The sequence below is a fragment of the Punica granatum genome, chromosome 6 (assembly GCF_007655135.1).
Source record: "Punica granatum isolate Tunisia-2019 chromosome 6, ASM765513v2, whole genome shotgun sequence".
Classification (NCBI taxonomy): domain Eukaryota; kingdom Viridiplantae; phylum Streptophyta; class Magnoliopsida; order Myrtales; family Lythraceae; genus Punica; species Punica granatum.
In genome coordinates, this window is record NC_045132.1 from 22,206,766 (window position 1) to 22,219,970 (window position 13,205).

The following is a 13,205-nucleotide window of genomic DNA, read 5'->3' on the forward strand; positions in this document are numbered from 1 at the left end:
TGTATATATTGATGAAAGGGCCTAAAGAAGAATACCATTGACAAAGAAAAATGGGTAGAACAAAGAACTCCAATTTCCGACAAAATGTCGAGAGCTGACAAAAGAATCTAACCGGTATTAGTAGATCTATGTCTATACATGGCGAAAAGTTTTGGTACTTTCCAAACATTCGATGGTAGCATTATAATGCTGTTCGACTCTTATCCAAAATGTCGTCCCTGTCAATGAAATGGTCCAGACCCAGCAGATCTTGCTCTTGTAAAACTAAGCCTTCATCTTCCTTCCCGAACTAGTCATAATACTTATAATGCTGTTCGACTCTTCTCCAAAATCTCGTCCCTGTCAATGAAACGGTCCAGCAGATCTTGTTCTCGTAAGACTAAGCACTCATCTTCCTTCCCAAACCAGTCATAACGCTTCCTAGCTACGTAGTCGTAGACTGCATCTCTCAGAGGAGTAGGAACTACCAGAAAAGCACTCAATGCTGAGTACGGCAGCGGCAAGTAAGACATAACCCGCAGCGCAGCTGCACAACCACCGGAACAATTCAATCAGCAAGATGCACTCCCAAACTATGGAATGAAATGAAGCAGTCTGTACATTCTTTCAGCATTAACCGGAGAAAGATTGTTATGCAGACATCTTCGTAGCCATAAAGGAGCACAACGGAGAGGGCTCTTACCGGTCGATGCTTGGTGGTATAGCCCCGGGCCTTCAACGAACAAGAAGCGGCGGCTAACATCCTCGCGTTCGAGACCACACAGCTTCATGTACGGCTCGGCAGCCTTGGACTGAAGACAACAGAACTTGATCTTCCTGTGCTTGTCGGCTCTGATGACCCACTTCACTCCTGCAAATTTCAAGAATCAAGAATCAATAAAAGGATGCTCATTTGATTGCACAATAACTCGATTCCATCTCGACGAAACATAACCGAAAGATCACGAATGAGAGCTTCAACGCCAAACCCAGAAGAAACGGTAACCAGTAGAAAGATAAATAAATAAAAGAAAACCATTTGTGCATTTCGGGTTGACGACACGGACCTCGGTGGCAGAGATGGCAGACGCCGTCGTAGATGACCACACGCGGTTGGAGCAGGGTGGGCATCACGGGCCTGACCACCGAGGATGCGGCGGAGCTAGAGTAACCCAGAACCTCCTGCTCCTCCTCCTCGTCGCCGACATCTGCGACATTCGACGGGGCGGTCGCTGCTACGGAACTAGACGCTGGCCGTCCCACCGATGATGAAAAAGGATAAGGAGCAGAAGCTAAGCTGCGTCGGCTTAAGGAAGACGAAGAGAAGGAAGATCTCGCCGTCGTCGTCAAGCGTCGAGCCATCCTCAGAAACGACATGGCAGCCGCTTTCTCCACACACACACTGGAATTTCGCAGGGAATCGCAAATATTGTTTCCAGAAAAGGAAGGGAAAAATTGGAATCATCTTTCCTGAAATTGCACGCTGGTCCTCCGATTTTCGTTTTGTTTTGAATTGGTGATCCATGTTTAGTTACCACCTGAACAGGCCCCTTAACTTTCCGGAACCTTCCAATTGAGGGTCCCTTTTTTTTTTTGTCCTCCGTCGATTGGTCCATTGACGTCTGCTATATAAAGTATATAGGTATCATCAAGCGAAATTTCTGGCTTATACAAAAAATTAATATGCCAGCATATTACACACGATAGTACTTTCATCATGGACTTCATATCGGACCAGATGAGACTATAATCAATTGGAACACATTCACATTAATACATTATTGTCAACGTGATCATTCGGGGAATGAAACATTTGAAAACCTATACCAAGCATTTAACAGTATGAAGAACTTCTGTATCATATTTTGAATGGCTGGTTCTGATTACAATTGCCGGGTAGTAGGCCTTTTTCACGCCCTGCAACAATTTCGGAAGTACCCGAGCAACCAATCTGCAGATGCAAGAGAAAACTGACTTGTCGGTGGACATCGCGTGCGTTCGTCTCTTGCCAGAAATCTTTGCAGGGTTCAATATGAGTATCTTCTCCAATCAAAACACCTGCCAACCACAACAGAATCCTATTAATACATCCGAAGATTCTGAACATCCTTCTGGAATTTGGTAGGTTACAAACCTCTCAACATGTTCAGAAGGTTTAGGTCACTTTTGCCCCTTGCACGCATTCCTCTTCAACTTCACCATCTGCGCCCCAAAATGGTTCCAACATCCAGGAATTAAATGAGATATTGCCAAGAGTGACCAAGAAAATCATTTGGAGTCTTACCATCGAGGCCGACAGCCTTGTTTGCTTGAGCATCAGCTTCCGAGTTTAGGGCCTTATCAAAGATAAGAGAATAAAATAAAAATAAGTCAAGGAAGAACCAGCAGAAGACTAGGTGTCTTTGCACAGAAACCATAGCAAGGACAAAGATACTGGATAATCTCAAAACAGGCCGATGAGGGCGCTTTTAAGAATGACAAGCTTTAAGGAATAACAAACAGTAGGTGGGGTTCATCTAAATGGTGTAAAAGACCTTTTTTTTTTTCCTTCCCTGGAGAAACTGTTACATGAAAAGAGTGAAGCAACTTGTAACTAAGAGGAGTATAATGAACTCAACTCACCCTCAGAACATGGCTGATTTCAAATGACTGGAATTTTCCCTTCAACATATTCACTTGCTCCCACAATTCAGAGAGAACCTTGTTCCTCACTTTCCATAGACCCTGAACCTATCAAAATCACTTTCCTCGATAAATCACCTACGATGATTGGAAAAACCAAAGACGAATAAGTAGGTTCTGGGGTTCTTAGGGTTTTAGTCTTATAAGGAGAAAAAGTATGCTAGAGAGCATAATCAAGAAGTAAGGCGAAGCAAAAATTGTGGAAAAATATCTACAACATAACAAAACATTAAAACTTTTGTTCCTTCTCTAACATATAAAAACTTTTGTTCATCAAGTAAATGTTGAGGACTAGGAATACTAATAGGCAAACACCTGCATACAGATGAGTTTGGAGTCGCCTTGAACCTGAATGTTTGTATAACCCCTTTTTAGGGCATAATTAAGACCTAGAATAATGGCTCGATATTCTGCAACATTATTTGTCGCAGTTCCTGCACCCTCACGTAATCTACAAATCTGTACCCAAAAAAGTCATAAGGACAAAGACAGATAAGAGAAATGCACAAATTATAGAAGTGAAATGCATACCAAGTTTCCATCAAGGGATCGGAGCACAGCTCCTGCCCCGGCTTTCCCAGGATTGCCCTTGGAAGCACCATCAAACTCAAGGGTGCAGGTCTGCTGGAAAAAGGTCAAGCAAGTTGCAATTTAGACGAAAAATAACGAGACAATTCAGACTCTTACGGTGAGGGAGTATGAATACTTTACGGAGCTCAAGCCAAAGAAGCAGTAAGAATAATAAGGCAAACTAATGAAACACGCGAACTATGTTCCAAATCTACTATGCATCATCCCCACATCACTCACACGGTCTACGTCTGCTGCTTTAGCTGTGGCATCAAGAGTCAACTCAGCATTCATTTTCAGCCAATTAGTTACGTCAGGCACTGAAATAGCTTTCTCCTGCAAAAAACAGAGTATATGTTAGAACGGACAGACTCACATCCGACCAACCAGAAACTTTTATAACTATGACTTATAGTCCCGGTTAAGTATGCCCATAGAAGTGCTAGGTTCTGAACCGATCACAAACTAAGACCAGGCAGTTATTAGACATACCCGGGGCATCTCTTTGAATTTATCCTTCACAATTTTAGGAGAAGGCTCCTGAAACAGGAGAAACGAAGGGGTCCTCATATACAATAGACATAAAAGACAGGTCAAGTGTGAATCATGCGAGAATGAGCTGTCTCACCTGAATAGGGCAAGGAGTGAGCAACCCAAATAAATCATCCCTCAGATCAGCAGCTCTGATGGTGTACAGGGCATCTTTAAGCCCACGAGAAATGAGGTAATCCTCGGTATCCTTTGGCAATAGATACCCTTTATAAATGCTAATAGGAGGATCGCATATCTGTGGCAAAGACGAAAGAGTGACGTTCAGTTTAACCTATCAGACAATTGAAAGTGCAAACGATGAAGATCATACATCTTCAAATCTTCCAATAAATAGAAGAAATATGCCGTCGATTACTTAAATATAGCTATGATCCATAAAGATGAAAACTTGATGAATTGTAATCTGAAGAAAAGAACTATTGATTATTGATGCACAAGCGATAATCCTCACGGAGAGATTAATGTCACCAAAACATCATAGTGATTATACAAAAACATTGACCTCAAACAAATTCATCCCATTCCAACATCCAGCAAAGACAGTATAGTTGCATAACTTCAAATGCAAACCCATGGAAATCTGCATAGATATAAGTTCTCCATTACCGAGGAGCCAACTTGAGCTTGGCAATCCCTGAAACTCCGATAGACGCCCACGACATCCCCTTTCCTCACCACGAAGAACGCATCTTTTTCCCTGGGAGCAGCCTCTGCTTCAGGAGATGAGCTCTTCAGCTTTGAAGACGTAGTTTTCTTGCTCTTCTTAGACTTGGACGAATAGCACTGGAGGCGGTAGCTCGGAACCAGGAACCTCGAATTGATAGCTCTGAGGGCCGCATTCGGGAAGGCCCCATTACAGTTACCACTCCAAGCGGGCACAGAGCATCCGTACTGGGGTTGCCTCGCGAGTATTCGACTTGCCCTTCTTAAAATGGCCGCAGCATATGAAGGCGCATTGGATATGCAGTTCATTGGGCACACCTCAACGAAAGAACCCCCAAGAGACGAGCTTATGCTTTCAGGGACTAACGGAGGGCTTCTTGGAAGAGTGCAAAGGTGAGTGGCATCCTCGCCAGCACAAACCAGGAGCTCGCAGGCGCTTCAGAGGGAACTCCGAGGACGAACTTTCAGTGAAGTGTCAGAGATGAAAGGTTGCGGCCGCTGCGGAGAAGACGACGATGGCCTGTCAAATGAAGAGCTACCGGCTTGGGTTTAAGTTGGGTTTTGGAGTTGATGGGCCTGGGCCCAATTAAGATGGGCCGATTGCCCAGTTTGTTTTACCCTCCCTCGCGATGCAGGAAGAGGATGGTTGATCAGCAATTTTAGCATCACTACTTACAGATACAGAATCCATCTACCCTTTTTCATGTTGTATACTTTAGAATAGTTACTTCCGATTCGAGTGGAGACAACCGAGGGCACAAAAGTTTTAGCTATAAATCACTATCTCGTGCAGGAAAATTGGTCGAGTAGTACAGACAGAGAACTCGCATGTAAGATTACAAGAGATTGGAGTATACATCTTGATTCTGATTCCAAGCTAATGGAGGATAGTTCTCTTTAATTCATCACGACATTGTGTCTATTAGTTTTAGCTCTCCTGATTCAAAGCAAAATCAGCCTTTGCTCCATATTTGGAGAACACCCCAATAAGGACAGCCTTCTCCTTGATCTTTAGCCTGCATAACAGCAATCGGGTTCGAGAAAGAAATGAGAAAGAAAAGAAGTGAAGTGACTTGAACCATAAAACATGAATGATTACCGTTTTGCAGATCCTGGCACTCCTAGCTTTGGAACCTTCACCTTCACCTTTACTCCATTGCCTTTACCGCTTGGCTTTTGCCTTTTCACACGACTTTTCCCTTGTTTCTTCACGGAAACTGGCATCCTACTCTTCTGCTCCGAAGAAACTGAAGCACTTGGAGATATGAACCCGCGGTCCACGCTGTTACTGGAATTGAGTTCTGACAGGGTGAGACTTTCCATGTCCTCGTAAGTTTCTTCAAATTCTGCTTCTACAAAATCGCCATCTGCGTCATCTTCCTGCTCAGAGGTAAGATCCTCCCGTGAATCTGAAAATGAGTCATCAACCACGGAAGAGACTGCTGGTTCTCCTTCCACATCGAGATCCATTGGCCGAGAAGCAGCAGCATATAATTCATTTTCTGATTCCCCATCAGCAGAAATGGATGAACGACGATTTTCAATCTCACATTCAATTTGCTTCTGAACCTTCCCAAATGTAATGCTTCGCCTAGAAAATGTTTCTACAAACCTGCCATGACAAAGATGCCCATTTGAACAGAGCAGGACTAAAGTTTACCCGACTAGAATTTAGAAAGAAGACTTGGTCTATTTTGGTCCAACCAATAAGAAAAAGTTCACATTGATCAAGAGGAAATTATCAGTCCAAAATTTTCTCCGACTATAACAGCTGAACGTAGAGCTGATCAAATACTAAAATGAGCTTCGTATATATAAACATATTGCGGCTCACATCCTGACCTCAGCCACCTATATCATTTAGATTGAAGGAATGGGCTTTTGTGACCAGGCGTGATCTCATGTTTCTCATTATTGGAGAAGTTGGATAGACAATCGACAAATTCCACTTCCTCCGATCATTTGGTAGCACCATGATGTGCAGCAAATAAAGTGGATTCTCAAATGTCTCAACATCCCAAAAATGTCTGGACATGTAATGTTTAACATTCATAAAATGAAAATCAGGGGCCCTCTTTGTTCTTTATTTAGCAGATGCAATTATACTGAGCTGTACTAAGCAGGAGAAGGATAATCATAAGAAAGATATGAGTATTCTCAATTTCAATTTTTACATGAAATCTTAAATTTAGCATGTAGAGGTACCTGACAGCATCCTTCTCAGATTTGAAATCAACAAAAGCAAAGCCCTTGCAGACAGGATCCCTTGTTTTTTGATTCCCGGAGACCGCTGGAACGATGTTGAGCATCCCGGGGGTGCCATCGAAAGCCAATTTCAGATCTCTGTGGACGTTCTTTTTCTTAGGCAGGTTAACAACACGGACACGGATGCTGCTGGGACTTTCTCCAGTCACTGCAAAAAATACAGCTCACACTCAGCTCATCACTAGACACCCATGAGAGCAAATAGAGGGGGAGTTTGCATTGCGAAATTCTACAGCTGAATCTGAACCATACGTGATTAGAAACAATGTCAACTGCCAAAATCAAGAAACAATATCAACTTATAATGAAGCTGCTTGCGTCATCAAGAATGGAAATTGAGGATAGTAACCTTTGAGCTGGGACGCGTCTCTTTTGGGGGCGGGATTGACGGGAGCGTTCTTAAGCTTGTTGATGTTAGCAGCCTGAGCTTGCCGGCTCTGCAACATTTCCTCGAGCAGCTTGTCCTCAATGGAGGTGTCGTAAACCTTCGCGACACCGAACCCCCGCGGCTTGTTCTCCAGCCACTGCTGCATCTTCCCGAAAGGCAGACACAACTCGTCCTCATCCTCCTCATCGCCGTCGTCGTCATCGAATCCGTCCATCTCAAGAGCGCCGTTGCTCCGGTCCTTCCGGCGGCTCTTCACTGCGCCAGCGGAGATACCATTGCGATAATGGGTGCTCCGGAGCAGCGGCGAAGCAGAGAGCGAGAGGCGGGGCGGCGGCGTAGTGCTGGGGGAATCGGAAAGGGGGAATCTTGGGACCCCATGAAGTGATGGAACAACGGAAGAGGATGTAGTGCACCGAGAGGCGGTGGTGGCCCGAGCAGAGGTGGGGTTGCAGAGCGAAAATGGCGGAAGGCTCGCTGTGCTGAGCATTGCTTCTCTCTGCCCCAAACCTTAGCCCCACCGAGTCCAAATTTCCCATTGAAGGAGAACTTCATTCTCCTCTTTACCACATAGAATTTGTTTCTAAAGAACAACAAAAAGGTGTCGTGGTGTAGCAGGTTATTGCGTGAGTCTAACACACCGAAGGTTTCGGGTTCGAATCGGGGCGACGCCATTTAATTTTCAATTTCCACTTTTTAGTAAGGCTGTTATGGGCCGGTTCATGTTTCAGAGTAGTCCAGCCCAGTTCAGGCCCATCTTTTGACTCCTTGGGTGGCATAATTAAAGCGAGCGGCAAACAAGAAAATAACGTTTTATTATTTTCCCCATTTTCGGTGAATTAATAAATAAATACATACACAAAGTATATTTTTATTTTTTGAAAATAAAAATGTTAAAGGGAAAGCGAAGAAAAAAAGGAGAAATGATTCCTCCTCAGAAAAGATCTAGTACAGGAAAGTTAAAAGTGGGCCAGGCTACGCCCACGCCAACCCAAGGCCCAATAAGCCACCTCTAACGTCACCAACCCACGCCCTACCCCAACTTATTAATGCCAAAAATATACTTACTGGCTACTGCTGAAGTGCTCCTGATGTACCCATCCCCACCCCACGTTACCATCTACACATCACAAAATCACCCCTTTTTTCGCTTGATTTTTCGGTTGCGGTCCTATCTTAGGGCGAGTTTTTCATATCTAGATTCATATTGTTGTGGTGCCGACTCAGCGACATTTCAAACTTTGAATATCCAAAGGCCGGAATGAAGACCACGACCTTGTTACTTATTTTTTCCGCTACCGAGGTCCTAGGCTAGGAAAAGGTTTCGTGCTTCGGCCTACTGAGTAATTCTGGGAGACATCTATACATAGATGCATTGACATAACACACTACCACCATATGTTTGTTTTCTTCTGCAAATTGACAGCTTTTTAAGGACCATGAGCATGAATGGAATAGTTACATGCTTTATACAACTTTAAGGACCGTGAGCCTGAATGGAATAGTTATATGCTTTAAGCCTCAATTTATATGCTTTGTATTAGAAGGTACTTCGAGGTAAAAGTTAAACAGAATGTGCTCGCCTTATTGAATTCATCACAATGGTACGGCGAGAAAAAAAGAAAAAGGAAAAAGGAAAAAGGAAAATCAATAATGTCAGTGTAATTATGTAAAACCTCGGCTGATTATTCACATAATGAATAGTACTTTCACATTTCACATATCGAAAAGTACAGTCACGAAACGACTTAGATATTTTAGATGCTAAAAAGTAATTTAGTCGTAATTTTCCGATGTGATTACCAGTATAATTTTGGAAAAAAAATTTTCTCCCAACAACTCCATTTAGAGAGCAGCGTGATGAATTGGCAAGACTTCTCCGATGGGGGCTGATGCGATGGTGGTTCTGCTTTTTGGTTGAAAAGACATAAACATGAGACAAGTTCTCCGAAGGAACAAAAACACTGTATCTGATCTCTATATAATTATTTTAATATCTCGATTTATTCATAAAAAAAGATCTCTATATAATTACAATTACATCAACGAGAATAGTTTTTTTTTTCTGGATGTAATAATAATAATAAAAGACGCCCAAGAAAAATAATTGTAAAGTGACAAATTACATGTGGCAAAAGATTTGGGAGCAAATGCTGGGCCGACTTTAGTCTTGGTCATCAATCAAAGAGGCCAATCCAATGGCACAATAAATATTAAGAAGCGAGCCAATAGTAAATATTATGATTAATATTTTATGTGGTAATCCTGATATTCTGAAGTCCAATGAGATCCCGATTAATCAAGTCGAATTAAGTCAGCCCACTAAGGGATAAGACTCCCCCACAAGGATTTTCTCAATTCACAAGACTCGAACTCGAAACCTTACTTAAGGAGAATAAACATCGAACCGTTTGAACCAATCGATATTATTAAATATTATGTTTAATATTTTATAATAAGCGAGGGAACATATACTACTGGGGAAGCACAGTTTTGGTACTTCTGAATATTTGTTTGCATCAAGTAAGAATCGAATATGAAATTTCTTAATTATCAAACAGTCATGTCGGAGACTATTTTATAATTTCTTTCCCGATGCAGTGATTCAATTTCATGAGTAAACTGGATCGTATATATGGGTGAACAGAAACTTGCGCATCTAAGGGAAGTATGGAAGGGGTTTCTGCTATCTGGTAGTTGGGCTATTTTTCCACTGTTTAGAAGTCTCCTCGTGGTTGGCCCTCTATTAATCACCCGCACGACATATTATTAATTTCTCAATAGTTCTCCGAAAAATTATAGTAATTTTTTATCATTCATTCATGTTGAATTTGATTCATATCCACATACTTTGGGCAATAGTCCTTTCTGTTTACTTGACAACAGTTGCTCCGACATGGATATCACAAGTAAAAGGGTAAATTGCACCGGTGGCCCACAATATTTTACAAATATTTCATGATAATTCAAAAAGTTTTTTTCGCTACATGATGGTACAAAATATTTCAAAGTTATTTCATGATGGTACAAACCGTCAACTCGAGCTGACGCCGTTAACATTTTGCTGACGTGGCGCGTCCTACGTGTCACTTTTGTTACGTGGAACCAATCATAGTGCGCCACGTCATTTAAGACAAAATAAAATTTTAAAAAGTCTAAAAAAATACAAAAAAAAAAGAGTAAAAATTTTGAAAAAAAATAAAAAAATAAAAATTTTGAAAATTATTTTTAAAAAATTAAATTATTTTAATTATTTTAAAATTTTTAAATAATTTTTTTTTATTTTTTAAGAGGGTAAATTTTAATATTAAATTTTAAATTTTTATAAAATTATTTAAATTTATTTTTAAAAATAAAAAAAATTATTTAAAAATTTAAAAAATAATTAAATTTTTTAAAAATAATTTTAAAATTTTAAAATTATTTTTTTATTTTTTCTAAATTTTTACTCTTTTTTTCAAAATTTTCTCTCTTTTTTGTATTTTTTAATTATTTTTTGTATTTTTTTGGACTTTTTAAAATTTAATTTTGTCTTAAATGACGTGGCGCACTATGATTGGTTCCACGTAACAAAAGTGACACATAGGACGCGCCACGTCAGTAAAATGTTAACGGCGTCAGCTCGAGTTGACGGTTTGTACCATTATGAAACAATTTTGAAACATTTTGTACCATCATGTAGCGAAAAAAACTTTTTGGACCATCATGAAATATTTGTAAAATATTTTGGACCACCGGTGCAATTTACCCCAAGTAAAAATAGATAATTAAATACATATGAAGAATCAAACAGGAAATCGCACGTACAATGATAATAATAAGATTCATTAATTAGTTTGATGTGAGCTGCCTAACTTCATCACAGTTAGTTTTGAAAGCACATCCGATAATTTAAATCATCATTTTGTGATTACTTATCTAACATCAGATTCTTTTCTTAAAATATGCAAATAAATTTGCCCATCCCGAATAGTCGAACTTTGAATTCTTGCCGTTGTATGGGCCACGGGTAGCTGATTCAACCTATCATATATTTTTCTTTTTTGATGTATACTTAATATTTGAAATCCCAATGACTCCCAATTTAATTTAGTTAAAGCTAAATCAGTCCACTAAAATATAAACATTTTCCAATTATAAATTTTCTCATTTATAAGACTTGAATCCGTAATTTTAATTAAAAAAAATAAGTATTAAACTGTTTGAATTAATCCTCGTCAGTATGCATAGTATGTATTTATATAATTATGTGAATGGTTCTTTTCTTTTTCTTTATTTCTTTGGCATGGAACTTTGAACCCTCCACTATTTATATGTACCAGGGGACATTGACCCGATGAAGGGTCATGCATAGTTTATTTGAGAAGAGTGGGGGCACATAGAAAATAATATATGACATTATAAATATATATCGGTTATATATATGTGTGTGTGTGTCATGGATCATTGAATTTATGGAGTCGTAACACAAGTAAATATATGATCATGTTGTCATCCTACAAAGTCCCAATAATTGTGCATGGGTTGCCCTATTGTAAGACCAACTATATATATATATATATATATATATATATATATATATATATATATTGAGTGTACGACCAACTATATATGTGTGTGCGTGCCATCTATTCTCACAATTGAAAGTAAGTGCTTAAAAATTGAAATAAAGAAGAGTATATATGAACATGTATGCTCTATGTGCGTTATAAAGATTACGTACAACAGCACTTAAATTGATCAATTCTTGGATGCCGATCCACGGAGATGTAAGTAAAGGAAAAGCAAACGCCATCAAGTATCAGCTAGCTTGTTAGTTAATTCTTAACCCTTTAGCACAAAGTCTAGCCTTCCACCCAATTATATAAAGTCAGCTGGAGAACAAAAGGGCATTAAACATTTTTATACCTCTAAGTACTATATATATATATATATATATATGGCTAGCTAGTAGTATATAATTATGCTGAAGAAATTAGAAACATTGAGAAATTGGTCAGAGAAATCATCATTATTTGCACCAAAAACCAAAATCCAACCTAAAATTCAAAACTAGGGTTCAATGGGGTGGGCGTATAAAAGTAAAGCCCTTCATCAGAAAAGTCCACAGGGACATGTCTCGATCTGACTCGCCGACCAATTTCCATAAAGAGGTGAATGGGGTCCTTACTTGGAGTTAGTTTCTGAATTAGCTAGCACCCAATCAACATGTATACATTTTCCATATATATTCATATATGGAAAAGGAACTTGTACTAGCTAGAATACGATGACCCGAAAACAATTAAAACAAGGATATATATGTGCTTTGCTTCGTGCACTACAACAAAGTAATTTATTAGCGACTAATTAATCAATTTTAATTGTTAAAAGGTCACCTTTAACAACTAAAATCTTTTTCAATCATATATATATATATATATTCAGTTGTCATGCTCTTTAGTTACAGAGTTGTGGCAATTAAAGTGCAACTAAGTTTTTTTAGTTATTATAGGTTATAATAACTACATTTTACATCCTAGTAAAGTGAAAATTTTAGTTGTTAAATAAATCATTTAGCAACTAATAAGCTCTTTAGCTACTACAATTTCAATTATTAAAGAACAAAATATAGTTGCTAAAGTTTATAAGAACTAAAATAATTTGATTGCATTTCAGTTGTAATATATTAGTAATTAAAGGAATTTGCAACTAAATATATGTACGGTTGAAATATATTTTACTTATTAAAGGTGACCTTTTAGCAACTAAAATTGACTACTTAGTTGCTAATAAACTACTTTGTTGTAACTGCATATAAATCATACTTTCATAGGATTCTTAATTATAGATCTATGATACTCAATAAATTCGCCTTATAAGAACCATTTTTCTTCTCCTCTCCCTTCCTCCTCCACACTAACAGAGAAACCCTATACAGGTGCCTTCTTCACCGGCACGTCCGGCTCTGGTCGGGCACATTCGGTCGCACCTCCACCAAGATTGAAAAGCTAGCAACACCTTCTATCTGTTGATTGCCTCCATTCTCGATGGATTCTCTCATTTTCTCCACTTCTCCCTACTCTTTTACCCTTCGGACATATGAGGGTAATGACGGTGTAGCCTTCGG

General features: G+C 39.4%; 2 protein-coding genes across 2 annotated transcripts; both read right to left on the reverse strand.

Moving 5' to 3' along the window:
- Positions 1 to 18: 18 nt before the first annotated feature.
- LOC116212258 lies at positions 19 to 5,060 on the reverse strand. Its single transcript, XM_031546823.1, has 13 exons — positions 4,390 to 5,060; positions 3,860 to 4,018; positions 3,724 to 3,771; positions 3,472 to 3,567; positions 3,193 to 3,285; positions 2,977 to 3,120; positions 2,602 to 2,709; positions 2,264 to 2,315; positions 2,144 to 2,181; positions 1,807 to 1,896; positions 1,047 to 1,440; positions 683 to 850; positions 19 to 526 (listed from the first exon to the last, which is right to left on the reverse strand). The coding sequence occupies exons 1-13, from the start codon at positions 4,753 to 4,755 to the stop codon at positions 303 to 305; spliced, it is 1,980 nt and encodes a 659-aa protein (XP_031402683.1). The 5' UTR covers positions 4,756 to 5,060; the 3' UTR covers positions 19 to 302.
- A 196-nt stretch (positions 5,061 to 5,256) lies between these two features.
- Positions 5,257 to 7,615, reverse strand: LOC116210083. Its single transcript, XM_031543894.1, has 4 exons — positions 7,061 to 7,615; positions 6,652 to 6,859; positions 5,546 to 6,058; positions 5,257 to 5,462 (listed from the first exon to the last, which is right to left on the reverse strand). The coding sequence occupies exons 1-4, from the start codon at positions 7,584 to 7,586 to the stop codon at positions 5,375 to 5,377; spliced, it is 1,335 nt and encodes a 444-aa protein (XP_031399754.1). The 5' UTR covers positions 7,587 to 7,615; the 3' UTR covers positions 5,257 to 5,374.
- Positions 7,616 to 13,205: the final 5,590 nt, after the last annotated feature.